This window comes from Parasteatoda tepidariorum, chromosome 10 (assembly GCF_982258835.1).
Source record: "Parasteatoda tepidariorum strain Cologne lab strain chromosome 10, Ptep-v5.0, whole genome shotgun sequence".
Lineage (NCBI taxonomy): Eukaryota > Metazoa > Arthropoda > Arachnida > Araneae > Theridiidae > Parasteatoda > Parasteatoda tepidariorum.
The window spans coordinates 23459510-23480639 of NC_141764.1; the positions used below are offsets into that span (position 1 = coordinate 23459510).

The 21130-nt window shown below is 30.0% G+C and overlaps 1 protein-coding gene across 1 annotated transcript in view; it reads right to left on the reverse strand.

The window, feature by feature from the left end:
• The window catches only part of LOC107439698 (uncharacterized), a 310740-nt gene that overhangs the window by 213076 nt on the left and 76534 nt on the right, over positions 1–21130 (reverse strand). Inside the window, exons 32-34 of the mRNA XM_087152696.1 lie at positions 20704–20773; positions 17544–17665; positions 1122–1217 (exon numbers count right to left, since the gene is read on the reverse strand). Of these exons, the coding sequence (XP_087008822.1) occupies positions 1122–1217; positions 17544–17665; positions 20704–20773 (288 nt within the window). The remainder of the gene's footprint in view (positions 1–1121; positions 1218–17543; positions 17666–20703; positions 20774–21130) is intronic.

Here is a 21130-nt window from a genome sequence, read left to right on the forward strand (position 1 = left end):
TAGATGGCCTCCCTTCTTATTTCAAGTTAAAAATTAACCCAAAATATTAAAAATGAATGCATATATTTTATATACACTTAGTTACATATAATTTTCCTGAATTAAAAAATAAGCACATTTAATACCTTTTATTCAAAATTATGTGAGAAAGATATTTATTTTAAATGAGGAAACATTGAAATCATTCTCTTCCATTTACGTTGCACTTAAAAACACCAAAAATACTGTTTATCACCTACTTGTTTTAAGAAACGATTGGTAATAAATAATAGAATATTATTTTTTGAGTTAAGAGTCTCGTTGCTGCCATCTAGTGTGGCAGAAACTAGATGTCCAAATTGACATGACCAACGGTATCTCACCCATTGTGGTGGTCCTGAAAGAATGGATACCACCTCTTTAGAACGCACTAGGTCTGCTCATCGGGAAGACTGATTGTGCAGCTTATTGGAAATAAAAAATATTTTTTGAGCTATCACTTTTATCATTTGGAAAAAAAAATTTTCTCCAAAAATAAATTTTTTCATCCAACAAACGTTCCATTTTATCTTAATTTTGATTTTCTCTTAGTTTCCTTTTGGTAAAAAACAGTGACTTAATTTTTAGCTAAAACTAAAAATAAAATGTTTATCAATTTTTTTAAAATTCATCACCTACCAGAATGAAAAATAAAGGGATAAAATATATGTATGAATCCTCTATATCTTTGCAACATTGTACTTATATTTTTTGTTGTAACATATTGAACGTTTAAATAAAATGGTATGATTTTTATAAATAGTTTTATAATCAGGATCACTACAATAACAATATTTCAAATTTAAATAAAATACATTTTTAATTTTAATGTAATATTTCTTTAGATACTTTATTTAGAAATCAATAGTTCTGAAATTTGTAGACTATGAGTTGCTTTTATCTTTCGATTTATCATTTCGATAAAATATGTCAACCATGTTAGAGTGCTTTTTTTGTCGAAATTTAACTTAAAATGTAATGAAAGTTACACCAATTATAACAACTTCAAGAACATAAAACGCAAAAAATATGTTTTATTTATTTTAATTCTATATTTTCGTGATTTGAGAATAATAATAAGAACAAATTATTCTATTACTCACGATATTCGCATCGATCTCCACGATACCCAGTTGGGCAGAGACAGGAGTTGTGGCCCAGACATTTCCCACCGTTCTTACAGTCAGGACTGCATATTGCTGAAATTTAAAAATACCTGTTAGAAAACTATTTTATTTTGGACAGTAACTTTAGTAACTAAATCAGTTCAATCTATGTCAACAAATTTTATTAAGACATCAACATACAAAAAAAAAAAATTATCGACGCGTTCTATTAATTTTACAATGTAACTAAATCCTTAATAAATTTCATAATGTTTCAAAAAAATTTATTGCATTTTATGTATTGTACAAAAACATCATAAATTTGGATATATTTCATAAAACTTTCATACAGGTGAATTTCTGATCTGAAGAATGTATATAAAAAAAAATCTTTATCAACAAAACATTGTATAAATATTTCCAAAAATTTTTAATGATTAATACAGTTTATAATTAATTATTACAAAAAGCTCGCAATTAAAGAAAAATTTTATAAATTTTGTAAAAACGTCTCAATTAGAAATATATTATAGCCTTTACCAAGCATATTAATCTGGATAAAAAAATTACCATTAAGATGTTTTGGACTGAGTAAATTATTATTATACCTTATAAATATTCTCTTAATTTTTTTCAAATTTTTGTCATCAATGGCGTTAATAATGTTAATAATGTAATAGATTACAGAAAAAAGAAACACTTTTGAAAACGAAAATCTTAATCAACTATGCATTTCATAAAGATTACAAAAACATTTGAATAACCTTTTTATTCAATAAACTTTTCTAAACCCTCTCAACTTAATAAATGTAACAGATTTAACAAGAGCATCTCTAATTCGATATATTTTTAAACTTTACGAAAGCATCTTCATCTATACATAAAAATACTTATGTGAGTAATTCAAATTTGATAATATGTTTTAGTGATTTTACAGAAAATAAACTGTGTCACGACAACACGGTATAAAGGATCTGAAAATGGGTTAAAATTAATTCATAAATGGGATTAATTACGACAAAACTATGTAGTAGTTAGAAATTACACGAAGAAAGGACCATCAAAAAGATCACTTAATAGGTTAAGGCTTGGCGAATGATGATAAATTTATATAGAAATTTCCTCGCCAAACAGTTCTATACATTGAATGATAAATTGAGAGCCAAGTTCTACACTGAATGCGTTTTGAGGACGAGAGTTCTTAGTTAAAAGAACAAATATATCATGCGTAATAATCATCCATATGTTGTAAATGGATAATGAAGTGTTGTGTACATATTGCATACGTTGATTCATATGTTGTATTCCATGAAATAAACATAATTAAATTAAAATTCTAGGTTCTTAAAGAAGAAAAATTTTTAATAATCAGTTTTTAAAAGTTAAAAAATGCAAAATCTTTTAAATGTATGTTACGAAAGAATACATTTATACATAATTTGTATTAAAAAAATTCTGTATGACTGTGGTATAAAATTGGCGAGATTTAGAGTCAGACTTTTTGTTGAATAAAATGCTTATCTTTTAACAAAAGTTTAAGTATAGACTTGCCGAATATGCCGAATATGGTAAAATGTAACAGTTCCTACAACTCAGCTTTTTAGTTTTTGCGCTTGAATTTTGAAAGCAAATGATTTTTTTTATTATTCTGATTTTACAATGATGAAAAAAATGTAAGAAATTTTGTTGCCAAATTTTTGATTCAAGCTATCCCATGAAACTATTTTATTTATTTTTACGAGTTGCATACTTTCTGGTCCATAAAAGTTGAAAAATATCTTCTATAAAGAATAAAAAATGAAATTTCTATACAAAAATAAAAATTACATTTCTATATTTGAAATAAATAGTAAATGGAATTTACATATTTTTTAAATAGATTAATCTAAAAATATTACATCACATAATAATTATATTCAAATAATTTTTCCGCATATGATGCTTGCATTTTTATTTTATTTTTTAATTTATTAATAACACTTACATGAAGATAATAAGTTTTAAATTTTTGATCAACTTAATTATTATTCATTTCGTAAACAGTATTAAAATATTTTAAAATCAAAGAATAATAATTTATTAATTATAAGGTGGGCTTTCAAAGATGTTAAAAGAAGTGTTCTTTCAGTAATTAAGTTTTTTACGCGGCAGTGGCATATTACGTCTTAAATATTTCATGGTCAAAAAATATGGTTACCTTTGAGAAATGTTTAAAATCTGAAATTTTTTAAAATGAAAATTATCTTGTTGACCAAGTATAAAAAATTGTTTTGAAAGAGTAAACATTCCATTCGATTTTCTAGAAGCATAAAATACGCCTGAACGAAAGATAAAAGAGTATCGCCCGGAGGACCCAAATAAAAAAATTCTTTAAAAAAAGGAAAGAAAAAAAAATTCAATGGATGTGGTGTCTTTTTAACTACGTCGAAGTTTTTTCTTTCTAGAAAAAAAGAAAACTAAGTCCTAAGAAGAAAAACAGGAATCGATATCTGCTTTTATCCAAGGTAATTTTATAAAAGAAAACGTAAACACGAAAGGTATATAGGATTTAAAAAAATATTCCATTCCCTTCAAACTATAGTTTGGAACTTTTACTGTCAACCCTTTGACGCAGAAGGTATCCCTTTTATATTTTTTTACTCTAACACTCTGATTACCAGAAAATTATATTTTCTTGTTTTTTAATAATAAAAAACAGTCTAAAAAATCAGTAAAATCTGCAATAAATCAGCCTAAGAAACAGTACTAAAAATATGTTAAATTATAGGACTTATATTTGTACTGAAATATAAAATCTAAAAAAAAAAAGAAGTTTAAAATTTTTTTTCTCATTATTATTAAAAAATTTATCAATAATTTATTTTGTAAATTAAAACAATTTTAATGATGAATATATTTCTCTCTTACATCCAAATAACTGAAAATAAGTACAAAATTGAAAGATGGTTATTTGGTAGTGAGCCGTGCTTGCTGGATTAAACTTTTAACGTAGAAATAGACGCCGGTGCTTCAAGTTGTATTTCATAACCATGAAGTATTAAAATACTAAATATAATATTTTTTCTTTATTTTGACCTAAATTAGTACAAAATAATGAAAAAAGTTTGAAAAAATCTGCTTAAAATAAAAAAAATTCGACTAAAAAGTGTTTAAAAAAAAGCTTTTGACAAATTATTAATAGGAAGATGCATGCAGCATGTAATTGATTAGAAGAATTTCAAATTGATGACAAAATTTTTAGTTCTAATTATAAGTATGATAGTTTATGATTACAATTGTAATCGTAATTATAGCAGATCGTTATTAAAAATATGCACAAACTAATATTTCTCTAGTTTTAGTTTTGATTTTAGACTGTCATGATTATTGCAATTTTGATTATAACCAATTAACAAGTAATAATTCTACGAATACAGTAGTAATAGTTATTACAAATATTTGGGTGATATTAAGCATAAATAATTATGATGATTTAGCAATTAATTAATCATAATTACAATTGCAATTTTGGTTACAAGTAATCATACACGTAGCAGTGATTACAATTAATCATGAATGTACGTAAAATTGATTGCAAATAACTAAGATTGGATGTAGCCATCACTACAAATAATCATTTTGATATATAATTTCGAATTTAAGTGATTAGTATAATTAATTTGATTATAATTTTATTCATAACATAATTATCATTTGGGTGATGTTTTTTTAATCATCAATATTCCAAAATTACATCATTTCAGCTTTTTATTTTCATTAAGTTTCAGCTTTTAATTTCATAGATTTCCCCCTGCTCGCTGGCGCTCACCAACCCCCGAAACTGTTTTCGCAGTTCATTTCGGATTGCTTCGCAATATGCTCGCTTTGCTCGCTCATTGGATACGTTCTTAACGTCTAGTTTTTGTATACCTTTTTGAATACTGAAGTTCCGAAAACTTTTCACTGTAGAAAATTCTAGACCTGTACATTTCAATATTAATTTAAAATTGCAAACAGTTCGCATATTTTTCTTAATCACACTATTCTAAATTTCGGTTGTTGAGAAAAGTAACTGTTGTAAGTTTTGTTTTAAAGTCCTTCCCACCAGAGGGCTGAAGCCATGTGTTGCAAAACAATATGAAATAGTAGTCTGCCACTGAACGCCGGATGTAAAGCATCGGCTTTGATGAAGATAATTTTGTATTTTTAATTCTCTGAAGGGCGCCACCTTAATAATATGGAATTTGTAAAATAAATGCATATATTTTTGATTGTTGATGAAGCCCTTCATTTTGTGTTTTCATCAGTGTTCAGAAGCAGAACAACTATAAGTTTTTTATTTTATAACAAAAATATAAAATGTATAAAAAACAAAGAAAAGAGTAAGAAAATGAGCACAGTCATAGAAAAAGTTAAAATTATAATATAGTATTTGTCAGTTAAAATAAAACTTTTTGTTTAAGTCATTGCTAACAATTCAAATTTCTCCGAGGCAATTCTAAAGTACAAATTAAGGTAGTATTGTTAAGTTGAAACACAATATTTTTAGTTTTGATGTCAACAATACAATTCAATTTTTCACAAAAACGATTGTTTTCATTGTTAAGTTCAATGTCTACAATTCAAACTTTTCTGAGGCAACTCTTAACCTCTAAATATTATTTTTTTTTATGTACACATTTCTGAATGTCAGTTTTCAACCACAAAACAACTGAAAGTCCTCAAATTTAGCATGAAGTTGTAAAATGTAATGAAAGAGGGTCATAGCAATAATGAAAGTAGAAGTAAAGTTAGTACTGTAAAATTAAAACAATATTTTTAATCAATGAGCCGAGTTCTTCAAGAAGCAGTTGTAGAAGTAGGTTCTTTATTTAAAAATTTTTGTAGAATTTCTTTAAGAACAGAATTGTTAATTTGAGCATTTGGTGATACAACACTTTTAGAATTGAAGGATTTGTTACGTCAAGCGCTCAGGTATCATAATTTTGATCTAGTTGCTCTTCTATGTCATTTTGATTTATGTTGCTAAGTTAACTTTCAAAAAATTCTATGGCTGGCAACAGCATTTTTATTTTTTAAGTTGTTTATTTTTATTTCTTTTAGAATTCGTTATTTTTTCAGCGAAATGTTTTTTAACCTAACAGAATTCTTTGCCGACTGTTTTCTCTATGAATGAAGAAAATAAAGTAAATATTTAACTGTTGTGAAAAGAATCTTATTTAGTCGTACAAAGTACTTCAGCCAAAATTTGGGAGCCACGTAAGAGAATTATATATATATATATATATATATATATATATATATATATATATATATATATATATATATATATAGTATAATAAATAAATACAAAAAACGCGAAGAAAATTAAGAAAACAAGGGAAAAATTACAGAACAATGAAAGGGGAAAAAATAAAATAAAAGAAAAAAAAATATCCGAAAGAAAGGACAAAAAGTTTAAAAAAAATCCGGAAAATAAAAGATATAATCCTTTCATCAGCTCACACGATTATATCCACAAGAAAGAGTGCTTTCTAATATTGTATCAATATAGCCAAAGTAATATATATATATATATATATATATATATATTTGAAGCACATAATATGTTTGAATCTTGCTTTATAAAGGTTTTGTCAACAAATTAATTTCTAAAAAAAAACACGACTAATTATCAATAGTTTAAATTTGCCCTTAAGTTAAATTTTGAATTTATATCGCAAGTGTTTTATTATAGGCTAGAATACAAAAATTTTCTTAGTTTGTTCTTTTGAGACATACACATTATAATTTTCATATTTAAGAGCATTTTCATACACATTCAAAAGAAACTCAAAATATAGTTTCAGAAGAAGCAAATAGCTTTTTTTTTAATCTTTTTGTTTTGTAAAAACTTTAACCGAAAATTTATAAAGCAAGGTACAAACAAATGCATAGAGTGTTTTAAAAAGTTTTTCTTCATTTTATTTTTATAGAAAAATAATAGGCAAACGTCACGCAGACAGCCATTTTGCATATAGTTATTTTAAAGGACCATGTATTAAAAATAGTCCCTTAATAATATAATGCAATCTTAAAAATAATGCAATCTTAATTTTTTTAAAATATGGTTTTCTAATTCAAAGCACTAGTGCGACGTAAATGAACTACAACTACAACAACTAATTCAAAGCAATAGAGTTAAAAACTTAATTTACTTTATATATATATATATATATATATATATATATATATATATATATATATATATATATATATATATATATATATATATATATATATATATATATATATATATATATATATATATATATATATATATTATAGAAATGTCCGCCACTCAGCCAGAAAACTAACATTATTTGTAAATTTAATAAAGAAATAAGTAATTTTATTATAGAGAACAAATAAGATACAAAGATATCAATATTCAAAAAGTTTAAGTTAGCTTTAAGGTGTTTGAAAAAATGCTTGAATATAACAATAAAAATGAGTTTGCTTGTTTCATAAAAAAAGAAGAAAATTTAGTGCAGAATCGAAATATACATCAAACAAACTGAATAACCTGTGATATTTATGGATTTTTATGACAAAAACCTCAACTTTTGAACATTTTTATAATAGAAAGTCAAGCTTTTGACTAGTAAAATTACTATTCTGAAACAGAAAGAAATAATAGAAATTTGCAAACTTCAGCAAAGAAAGCAGAAATAAAATTGACTTATCCTTTCACAGAGAATGTCAATGAGGATTTAAAATCTATAAAATCTATTGTCTGTTTCAAAACCTGTCTTGTAAGGAAAATAAAAAACGAAAGAAAAAAGTTGAGAGAAAACAAATACAAATATATATAAATTCACTCCTGAAAATAACTTCAATAGTTTCAGGCAAATTTTCAGGAACTTTTATGCTTTGAAGAAATAAATTTAAAAAAATACATTTTTATAAATAAACAGGTTCGAACAGACCTTAGGGGGTACAATTTTCAAACTATTCTTTTTTTTTAAATGGAGGGTACGTTTTGATTTTTTTATATTTTTGAACAGTGCAAAAAGTATATAAATCATGCTTATTCTATTACAAATTAAAGTATTATAACTATTCTATTATAAATTATTCTATTATAAGTGTTAGAAAAAAAATTAAAATAAATTTTTTTTTTAAAGAAATGTCTATTATTCTATTGACTTAATTGCCTGTTTCGAAATTTAAAATCTTAATTTAGTATGCTTCGATTTCAATTTTTTCTCAACAAAGTTATTCGGTATGATTTTCAAAATTAATTTCTAAAAGATTTAAAAATACGCAAGACTTCATATAGATTTTTTTGTTTTATTGTCGTTGTATATTAAAAAATCATAAGAACCACCGCCACTGTCTTGGGTGTTCAACTTAACGTTACATTTTTTTTCACATTACATTTTCTTAGGCGCGTTAAAACTTGAAATTACGATCTTTTGAAGAAAAATGTAGAAAGAGTGCGATGAAATAAAATAATTATAATTCAATAATTATTTCAAAAATTGTCTATTGTTCAACGTGTAATAAAAGATGCCACGGGGGAAGCTCTACACACAGCAGATATGAAAACGTTGCCGTACTGAAATAAGGACCATTTTTGCTTATGAGCTTAACACAACTTTTTTCTTTGCAAAAAAACTAATTTATTCAAAAATTACTGAAATTTTACGTGCTACACTAAACATATATTTTTATTTTATTTTAAAACCCTTGTTGAATAAACCCAATTTTTTCCGGGTTTACGACTACTAGTCGTCAACTCCGTAGCCTTGTTTTTTTTGAACCTAATCCAGATGACAAGGGAACCTCCAGATTCAAGTATTGGGAGAAATTTTTACTCGTAGGGGATTTTTTAATGAAACTAACCCGCAGTTGCGTTACATGGAGAGGAAGACCACAAGAACCTCACTCGGTTAGCCTGGCAGCAAAGGGATTCTAACCCATGATCCATCTACCACTGAGGATATTTCACTTCAGCACTGTGGTTGGTGCAAGCCGGATGAGGCATTGGTATCGACTAGCCATCGCTGGGATTCGAGCCTAGTTCACCTTATTGGAAGGCGAAAGCACAATCCTCTGAGCCATCGCGGTTCTAAACATATATATATTTTTAAACTTTTAATATATTTTACACCTATTGTATTATGCACCGAAGAGCCATTACATTATGACCACCCTGCTAATAACATGTAGGACCAGCTTTAGCCCTCGAAACTGCTAGCACCCGCCGTGGCATTGATTCCACAAGGTGCTGATAGGTAGTCTGAGGTATCTGGTACCAAGTGCTCTCCAACTGGTCCTGCAATTCCCTCACATTGTGAGGGGCTAGTGTGGCAGCACGAATTTGGTTTTCCAAGTAGGCCCACAAATGCTCTATTGGATTAAGGTCAGGTGAATTTGGGGGCCAAGACATGACTTGAAAGTCACTGGAATGTTTCTTGAACTAATCCATGACGATTCGACCTTTATGACATGGTGCGTTATCCTGTCGGTAAACACCATCCCCCGCAGGAAAAACTGTAGCCATGAATGGGTGAACCTGGTCTGCAACTATGTTCAAGTAGCTTACAGACGTCAGGGATTGTTCTATGAGGATCATGGGTCCTAATGTGCCCTATGAAAACATTGTTCCTGGGCGAGAAACCATGAAAACCTGGGCGAGCCCATTGTTATAGATGGAGGGTGGTCATAATGTAATGGCTCTTCGGTGTATACTGATAATTATATATTACACAGTTAAATTAATTATATCACCGGCGCCCAATTTTTTTGGTTATCAAACCCTACCTCATTTAGGAACAAAACTCCGAAACTTCGCAAATAAATTTCATTAGGGGTTGTCAACAAATCACTTAGCGAAAGAATGTTAATTATTTTGAATGTATGTAATGATCTAATGGTTATTTATTATTTCGTTAATACACTATCTGACCAAAAGAACCCGGACTCCCAGTGGTATGGACTTGGGATACATATTAAAATGATGTGATCCCCCTTTTGCATCGATGGCACCCTGGCACACGTCTTGGAAGACTTTCCACCAGTTTTTCATAGGTGACCATAGGAATTGACTTCCATCACATCTGAAGTGAGCGAATGCAGTAAGGACGTCGATTTGTCTGGCAACGTAATCTGCTCTCTAATTCGTCCCAAAACTGTTCTATGAGATTTAGACTGGGGTTGTGAGAAGGCCAGTCCACTTTTTGAACACCCATTTACGTTTGTGTACACAAGTCTAGAATACAGTACTCCCCCACAAGTATCATAGCTGTGATAGAATTCGATACATAAATACCACTAGTTGCTGTATTTGTGACACACCGGTAGAGCTGGATTAAGGTCACCGGGTTTTGAACATTAGTCATGAGAGCTGTAATAAGATCATGGTCTTTGTCGCTCCTGTGTTGCCTTTAGCAGTCGGGTGTATGCAGGTTGACGTTGTGTATGATCGAGACGAGACTGAGCAACAGCGTGAGGAGGTGGATAATTTCGCAGTCACAAGTAGCAAGTCAACCGTTCAATGTGGACCATCTATCGAAGTAGGCGTTACCAGATCGAAGTGGGAGTTACTGTTAGCGTAGGCGTGTTCACATCACGTCCGAAGGTCACCAATGTGGGGGGAGGAGTTATCGACATTGCCAACCTTCATTTATCAAAAGGCACCTAGTGATTGAATCAAGTTAGCACGTGTTATATACTAGTGAATTGTAGTTGTAATTTGGTAGTGGTAGATGCGCTACAAGGCCTTCCATCACAACTGAAGTGGGGATAGTCAATTCCTCTACCTAATCTGCACTATAATTCTTCCCAAAGATGTTCTATGGGATTTAGATCGGGGCTGTGAGAAGGCCAGTCCACTTTTTTAACAGCCATTTCGTCAAATCACGTTTGTGTAAACCTCGATGTGCGAATGGTGCAGTTATCCTGCTGGAAGAGAAATGGGCCGAAATATTGCCATAGAGCATTGTCCATTGTGCAGCATTGTCCACATACATCTCAGAGTTCATGTTTCCATCTACAAGAACTAAGGGACCCAGGCCAAACCACGAGAAATATCCCTCCCCCAATATTATGCTTCCACCACTGTAACAAACGGGTGTTTGGATAATTTTGGACAGGTAGTGTATCTATATATTGGGGAGTGGAATATTTTTTATCATAGCGTTTAATCAAGATGACGCTCGGTAGCTGAGCGGTAGCGCATCGCGCTGTTGCACCACACGTCCCTGGTTCGATCCTCAGGCTGAGCAAGGTTGACTCAGCCTTTCATCCCTTCAGTGGATCGATAAATGAGTACTAAGCACGATTGGGAACTAAGCACTGGGGGTTTCGCATTCGGCTGACCACCTGACCGGAACATCTGCTCCTGCACCCCAGAGGTCAAGGTCAAGAAAACTGAGATGGGTACAGTAGGCCTCGGTCCTCCATGAGCTGTCGCGCCACTGAGTTTAGTTTAGTTAAATCAAGATAAGTCTTGAAGTTGAGTTTTATGTCAAACGGTTGAATTCACAAGTCTAGAACGGCATTTGGTCTAGTTCTTAATTTGATTTAAGTGTAAGCTTAAACTGCAAATTAATGAACTGAAATATGGTGTCCGTTAAATTAAAAACGAAAAAGAACGAAATAAATGCAGAGAAGGTTTAGCAGAAAAACATAATTCTTCATTGTTGAGTTTGATTTATTTTTATTCGATGCGAAATACTATCGTAATTTTCGACAAACTCATATCTTATTCATTATATTGTTATTAGAGAAATAAAAAAAATGTTTCAAATTTTCTTTCTTCCTATGAATTTTGATTAAATATAATTGCATGAAGTTAATGGAATGAATAAATAAATAATAGATTACTAATTCGATACAAATTTATTTACAGGTTTCCAAAATCACAACTGGCTAAAAAAATGTCCAAACTCTTGGAACCCCTGAGATCCATCCACAGAGCCCTAAGGAACCGTGGAACACCTTTTGGGAATCCCTGGATTATGCATCTATTTTTAAGAAACTTTAAAATTCGATCAAAAAATTCAGGGGGTAATAAAAAGCATTAAGGGAATGAAAATTTACCATTGAACACAGGGTCACAAATTATGTTGAGAGAGCAAAATCGTTAAATACAAAGATTTCGACCCCACGAGGAAAAACAACAGCAAAAGATACTATAAACATACTTTTAAGAGAGTTCCTTGCTAAGGGAGGGAGTGTCACATTAAATTCCTAGTTTACGCGACGCCTGCAAACTCTTCGGAGGACCTCATAACGAGGTTTGGCATCGCTTCGCAGACTTTAAAAGCTCACGTTTCGTTCAGAGCATCTTGGAATGGTTTTTATGTCGTTGTAGACTGTGCAGTGACTTTAGCGAAAGCCATTTCGAATGCCCTATGCAGTTATTAATATTGATTTTCAAGCTTACCATTGCATCTGTACAGGATTTTCGCTATTTTTACCCTCTTTATGTAATTTGCAAAGCCATATTCAGTGACAAACTTTCATCCTCATGGTGCTTTTGAAACACCCTACCTATATAGTTCCTTTCCTTGTTATAAATTTTTAATTTCAAAGTTTCAATTAAAATTTTTTCGATAAAACGAATGGTATTTTTTGTAGCTTTTTTGATATTTATATTAATTTATGAACTAAACAACGGACTAAATAAAAATTAGGAACAATGATTATTATTTTTTAAAAGTAACTTTATTGTTTTAATGCTCATTTAGGTTTCTTTTTAAAGCAAAACTATTTTTGAAATAAGGCTTTAAGGAAAATAAAAATAAATTCTTTATAAAATGTAATGTTAAAACAAAAGTAAAGTCCAACTATAGTTAAAATTTAACTTTCTTCAGAACATTTAAATTAAATTCTCTACTTGAATTTTAGTTTTTTGAATAAATTTGAAAACGTGTCTGCATATAAAAATGCTAAAACTTATAAAACATCGACGCAACTCATTTGCAAACAAATACGGTGAAACAGAAATGCATGCTGTTTATTTATTTCTAAGATGAAAACGTGAGTTTGTTTATATAAATTACTAATGAAAGAAACTCTACTATTTTTACTCTTCCATTTTTTGTCATTCTTTAAAAACAGAATTTCCAGAAAAAAAAACAAGCATAAAAATACCCTTTTGTTGAAAAAAAAAAGATTTTAAATTAGCTTTTAAAATCGATAAATATACGTGTCTTATTTCAAATTTAAAACTTGATTTGTAAAAAGAAGCGAATAAATAATTGAGAGAAAACAAATAACAGCAATTTAGTTTAATTCAGAAACGGGCATCACTGGATTCAAAAGTTTTTTAAGTTAATTGTTTTCAAAATTATTTTTGAAAGAAGCATTTTAATGTTCGTGTAAGTAAATTAATTGCCTGAAGATATGCTTTAAATATAAATATTGATCACTTTGTTGTTTTGAAGTGCTTCATTAAACAAAATGCTTTGCTTATTTACGAAATGAAACAGAAGAAATTCTTTCTCGTTGGAGTGAAATTTTTAAAAGTTTCTTATTTTTATTTTTAATGACTTAGACATGAGTGCATGTGTTATGATTTTAATGAGCAACTTTAAATGCCCAAATAAAGAAGTTTAAATAGATTTAGGTAAATATAAGAAGATAAAATCAGAGTTTATTGGTGAATTAGTGTAATGTTAAGTGTATCAGTAATTGTGTATCAGCCTAGTGCTACAGTATAAACCATGTACTATTATTATTAGTCCATTTATTACTTTCCTAAACACGTAGTGGTTTAAGGATTTAATATGTAAGGTGTTAATATGTAAGGCTGTACTCACCGCCTTTAATATTTCTTAATTTTGTAAAACATGAAATATAAAAAAAGTGTCATTAAGTACCTTCCTTACAAAGTTGTGCTCTCCATACTCTTTTCCACAAAAATAAAGTATTCTAACAACAATCAACTGTGAGCCAAGGTGTAAATGGAGGTTACCCCTCTCCAATTCTGTGACCAATGGAATGTTTGCGGTACTGTCAGTATTGTGCACAGGTCACTTTTATTTCTCAAACAAGCTGGTGTCTCTCAAACAAGCCACCAATCTAAAGATGAGTGGGCTTCACGCCGCAACTGAGAATCGAACTTCAGTCTTTTGTGATCACAACTCATGCGATTATATCCTATAACATCTATCCTATAACGCCTATAACGTCCTATAACGTCTTTCATGCGCTAGCTCTGCTCATACCCTCATTTGTACTTACCCATTAATATACCTATTGTATTATCACCAGTATTGCATACTTTATACAATTGTACATTGTTTTCTTTTTCAATTTTATCTTGCTTGCTTTCGTATGCCAGTTTAGGCAGAGGAGTGCTATTGTTCCTGTTTTTCAGTGGCGCCATCTGTGGCCAAGAATTCGACTTCTGACACACCATACGTCACACCCGTTTATAGGGCGGTCCCATTCATACATCCATTCATTCATCCATGGATCATAATTTTGACCTGAATCGATCTCCTATCCAGTACCCCCAGAGGTATTGATTTGTTATAAGTAACATGGACGACTTTGCGACTCGATAGATTTACCGTGCATCAGTAACCATTTACTACACGGGGAGTCTTCGGCCGGTGGGGTTCGAACCCATGAACTCTCGGACATGCGCCCTACCGATAGTCTATCCCGGCCTTCAATTTTATCTGTTGTTTTTTTCATTGCTTTATGCCCTTTAATTTAAATAGCTCTGATTGTTGTCATAATTGACATGTAAACTCAGTTAACCGAAATATTTCGTTTTTGTTTATTTACTTTCTTATAAAAAAAATATTGAGTGGTTCGAAAAGTAATTTCTATTTTTCTCAACAAAGAACGTGATTGTATTTTTTCACTGCAACTTCAGACTTTAGCTGATGCTCATTTGATACAGCAAGGTTTCTTTGTGAAGAAATTCGATTGAGTATTTGTGCTATCACGTTGACGTCTATGGTTGTCTTTTTAAATGTGAAAAAAAAAATTATCCATTCTCAATCCGCATCATCTTTGAGAAGGAGAAATTGGATTTGGTTTGGATTGAATGTAGAGTTTAGTGGCGCAAGTCCAAAAGAGGACATGCTACGTCAAACAATACGGTAAAACAGTTCAAAAGGCTAAACTTTAATTGCCGTACAATTGGAGGAGAAATGGGTAGTCTACTGTTCCTGTCTCTACAACTTAATCAGATTGCAAAGCCTTTACTTCAAATGAGGATGCCAAAAATCACCTAGATAAATTTTTGCCAAGCAAAGAAAAAGACTTATGAGAGTGGAATTATGTAGCAGCCAGAACGATGGAAACGGCATTGAACCAGAAAGGAAAATATTTAATTAGATAAAATTTTTATTCGCTAAAAACATCTTACATTTTCATAAATGAAATTACTTCTCAAAGAAACCAATATATTAAAGAAGGTGTAAATATTAGTGCTAGGATATTTTTACTTAAACAAAAAAAAAGTAATCTTGAAAGCCGAACGATTCCTTAACGAAGGAATTCTTAGGAATCTAATTATATTAAATGCACAAATACTTTTTTGATTGCTTAAAAAATTTGAAGCAGATGAACGAGGTGAGTTTAAATAAAACATCTTCAATCTTTCACCTCTAGTGGTTTTGATCTTTTAAAATTTGATTTACCTAATAGTTAGACATAGGATTTGAGTTAATGTATCGGCTAACTTAAGTTTTATTTTTTGAGCTTTATGAGCATATTTTTTTATTTCATTTTTGATCAAGATTTTATAATTTATTGACACAGTTTATGGAATACACTGTGCAGATCTACAGTTATATAATAAAGTTTTAGAAATATTTTAGCAATTTATATCATTAAAAAAATAATTTTTTTATTTAATTCTGTTCCCATATCATACATCTGATTTCGAAAACAAATCTAATGTCATTGTTTTTTTTAATATTTGCGGCGTAAAGGAAAGAGAGCTTAAATATTTTTATTTATTTATTCCTTGAAAACGAAATATGATTTAAAACTCTATTTCAACTTATAGCTTATATTTTAGAAATCGGTAATAAATAATGCAGAAATGTTACAAAGTATCCCCAATGGTATTATGTACAAATCATCGCAAATAATAAATCAATTAGGCACAAAATATCACAATTAATTAATAAATTATGTACAAATATAAAAGAGATGAAATTAATCTAACAAATTAAGCTATGGTAAAGAAAAAAAATTTGAGAAGCATTGAAAACTTTCTAAAGTTCCACATCTAAATGTAGCTTATTGAAGGCTAGCTTATCACCTATTTATTGAAAATTCAATAACACTTGTCTAATATGTCGTCCCTCAACCAATACATATTGAGCTTATGCATTCCGAGTCGCGATATCATTTACTTTTGAGGAGCCTTTATAATAATTATAACTATTTATTTTATTTCTCACTGTAGTGTGTATACCACTACAAAAATGTAATTCCAATTCACTAGTATCTAAGACAGATTAACTTGATTCTATGGTGGGGTACCTTCTCATAGATGAAGGTTATGTATCTACTCGCCCCATACTCATCAAAAATAATATCTAAAATAATAAATTTTTTATGAATTGTATAAAAATCCCTAATGAGAGAAATCCAATATACACTGGTGTACAAAATTAAGAGATGGAAGACATTTTCCCAAATATCTCAAAAAATACTGAATATATATAAATGAAATTTGGTATGGATATAGCTTATTTCATGATAATAAAGTATGCAAAACAAAAATGAAAGTACCATTCACTGACAAGACATATTGCCAATAAATCCAATGTAGTCTGAACTTAAGGATGAAAGATGACAATAAAAGTGAGGCATGTACAGTGTGTGCTGCCTCTAGTATGGTGTATGGTCATCCCTGACAGACAGTATGCATGCTGTTAATAAAGGAGTTAAGGAGGACTTGTGGAAGATCCTCCCATTCTTCCACCAGAGCAATTTTTAACTCCAGAATGGTTCTGGGGGGAAGTTGGGGCATCGCAATGGCTCTCCCTAGAGCATCCCAAGCATGTTCAATAGGATTCAGGTCAGGGGATTTGGCTGGCCAATCCATTCGTTGAATATCCTCGCTTTCCAGATACTCATCAACCATGAGAGCTTTATGTGGTCGCGCATTGTCGTTCATAAAAATGAACTCAGTGCCAACAGCGCCCCTGAAAAGACTCGCATAGGGCTGTAGGATCTCCTGCCTGTACCTCTGGGCATTCATGGAACCATTGTCAAACACATGGAGCGGTGTGCGGGTATCTTGCATGTGTGAAAATGCTTTCCATCTCTTAATTTTGTCTACCAGTGTATTTGAGTAGTTTAATGTTTTTATTGTACTTCTCCAATTATCTGATTTTAGGGGGATATATGTTGTTAAATATTTCAGAAATATTAATTGAATCGAATATTATGAAACAAAAGGTAATTTGTCACCTTGACAGTCAGGAAACGCATATTCAGGTAACCATTCTCCAGTACGTTTAATGCATTGAATAGACAATTCTTCGAAACCATTTCCAAATGTATGGCCAGGTAGACAAGTGGCGGAGCACTGCCTGCAAAGATGTTTACAAAAATTCAAATAAATTCACGAAAACTGGAAAAGCTTGAGTTAATTTTCATTGGTCATGTCAAATTCATGTGCTTTTTCAAGAAATTATAAATCCTTAAAAAAAACATATTTTACTTACGATGTGTTTTTAGATCACAAAATAATTGAAAGGCTTTTAGGTCTTACACATCAAATGGATTTTTAAAATACTCAGTGGATCCTTAGTCTTCAAAAAACGTGATTGATTTTTAGAGTTTTAAATATCCGACGTATATTTAGACCTTAAAGTATACATAGTATTTTTAAACTTTAAAATATTCGTTGGATAGTCAGAACTCAAAATATCCAAGGGATTTTTAAACTTCGAAATATCTGACAGATTATTCGAACTCAAAATATACAACTAATTATTAAACATTAAAACATCCGGTGGATTCTACGGCCTCAAAATACTAGGAGAGATAAATAGCCCTAATTAACTCTATGTTTAGCTACTGTTAGCTATAGAAAAAAAAACTTCGTGTAAAGCAAATGCAGGTTAGTTTCATCAAAAAGTCCTCCATGAAGGCTACTTTTTCCTCAATGATTGATCTAGGAGTTTCCTTGTCTTCGGGATTGGGTTCAAAATTACTAGGATACGGAGTTGAACATCGATATTTATAATTTATGAATTGAGTTGGCTGTTCAATACAGATTATAAAATAAAAATAATAAAATTTCCTCGAGAAGGAATAAGTTTTTGAGCGAATATAGTTAACCAGGAGTGCATTAATTTTTATGATATGCATTTAATTATCTTTCTATTTTAAATCATAAGCGAAACCACCACTGTTTCGTCAGTTAAACTTAACGCTAAATTCTGTTTTTCTGCTTGAAAAGAAAACTATTTGATTTACAAATCTGAAATTACGAAGATAAGTAGAAAAAATAAATTGCACAAAATTGTACTAAATAAATTGAAAAAAATAAATAAATTAACTTTAGATATTTTGTTCGTGAGTCATTAACTGCTAAGTTTTTAGAAAAAAACACCATACGGGTCGCTCTACAGGCCGCAGAAATGTGGAGCGGCCCGTATAGTGTTTTGGTATGCTGTATTGTATGCTGTAAATTGACTTATATTTTGGTATGCTGAAGGGATCATGTTTGTTTAGGTTTTTGTTTGTTAGAACGAGTTTTTTGTTTTTGTTTTGAAATTATAATTTGTTCGAAAGTTATTGCAAATTTAAGTGATTTCTTGCAATTTTATTTTGGCTTTACGTTACATTCAGTTTTGCTTTGTAAAATCTATGAGATATGGAATTTTGAAATTATAAAGATATGCCGAGAAAAGTACAAAAAATTATGATTCGATTCAGTTCATGAATTATAAACTATTATACTGTTATTTATAAACTATTAAACTGTTAATTATAAACTATTAAACTGTTAATTATAAACTATTAAACTGTTAATTATAAACTATTAACTTGAAGTAAAGCATACTATGTTTGTCTAACTACTTCCTGCTATAATATAACTGCAAATATGAAATATAACATGCCATAAGGGCTATTTTTAATTAAAAACCTAAAACTGAGTTGTTGTTTTTCAAAAAAAAAACCTAATGATTTGAAAATTCTGGCATTTTCAATTTTTTGTGCGAGTTTCTTTCATTTTCTATTGCTTCAAATTATGATTATTTATCCATCATTATAGAAAGATTTCTCTAGAGATTATTATTTTATTTTCCTACGCTTGACTTGATGTCGAATGTAGAAAAAAAAAGAATAAATAAGAGGAATAAAATTAAAGAAAGATAAACGTAAATATCTTAAGAAAGATCAAAACCTTTTGCTATTTGAACTATTCTACAATAAAAAGCTATGGATATAAATTGTTATCAAGTAAAAAAATCACTTCTTATTAAATCGCACATTCTATAATTTTAAAGTCAAATACTTTTGAAGAGCAGTTGATTAATTTTCAAATCTAAATAATAGTTCATTAAGCTACGATTTACATATTTATAAAATGATCTTACATAGAAGTATAGTAATTGCATATTTTATTAATAACATCCTTTTTTTGTGAGAAATATCGAATTTTAAGGGAAAAAAAGCAAATAAAAATGAGAAGGAAGCACAACAGCAGTCAGAAAAGCAAAACTGACCCTTCCTAGTTGCATAAAATAGTTTAAATTACTTTATAAACATCGAAAAAACTGGACTTTTGGCAGTTACTTATAAAAGCTATAATGGCAGATTAAGTATTTTAAAATAAAACAGATTTTAAAAAATGCTACACGAATTGGAGTACTATCTTCATTAACTATCTTCGGAGAACTATCTTCATTAAAATGGCAGCAAATATTTTTTAACGTTTATTGTAGCCGCATTGTCTTTCTTTTGTTTAACACGCTCACGCCGGGGTGACCGACCGGTGGGTAACGCTAGATTGTCTCATCTTGGCAGCGCACCGGAGTAAAAACTGGTAACAATAAATTTCATTTTTTAGTTTTTTTCCGGCAATAATAAAAATTCATAACTACCAATTGTTTTGCTGATGCAATTTTTATATTAAATTGCTTCTTCGCCGTGATTAATTTCCTTACAGTGAATTGTTAAATTGTTATTGTAGAGAATAGATTAACTCCTCCCGAATGTTATCTAATATTGAAATAGTTCTTCTACCAGTATTTTCTCTTTTCCCGTACCAGTATTTTCACTTTTCCCGGTGTGAACGTGTTAATCAAACAATATCCTTAAAAAGAATTGTCTTTCTTGAAAGATTTTTGAATGCATTAAAGAATAGCTTTTGCGAAAGTAGAAATTAGGTTAGTTTACATGTAAAATAACTAAACATTTCTTAAACGGCTGTAACATCATAGTCTTCAGAGAATAGCTGAGAAGAGTTAAGTCAGCTATTAACTGTTCAGTAGTTTTAAGATATTCGTAAGTTTGTAAAGAGATTATAGTTGGGCGGATCAGTCAAGGGGAAACAAATCTGACAAACTTTGGACAACAAGTAAAGAATTTCGGCATCAAAATGCGATATACTTACATGACTTCACTGTTTGTTACGCATTTTATTTCACCATTAGACGGTGAAGGAGGCATTGAACATAGCTCCTCTGAAATAAAAGATGCATTTATTTATACAAAACATTTCCATTCACTTTCAGAAATGCTTCTGGCATCAATGCTAATGCAAGGAATCTGGCATTTTATATAATGGGTAAAACTGACACGAAACATTTCTCCCGTTTCCTATTCATTGTTAATACCAATAACTAACATCCTTAATACTAATAAAATTTAATATTTTGAGATGTATTTTTGAACACAGATATAATTTATAAGACACAGATTAACAATTTATCCTAGTTTCAACTGAATTTGTTTTTGTGCAATTTATTAATATCAAGAATTATTTATAGAAAAACGGATCGGGGAATACAGAATTTTATTTTCCTATAAAATTCATCATG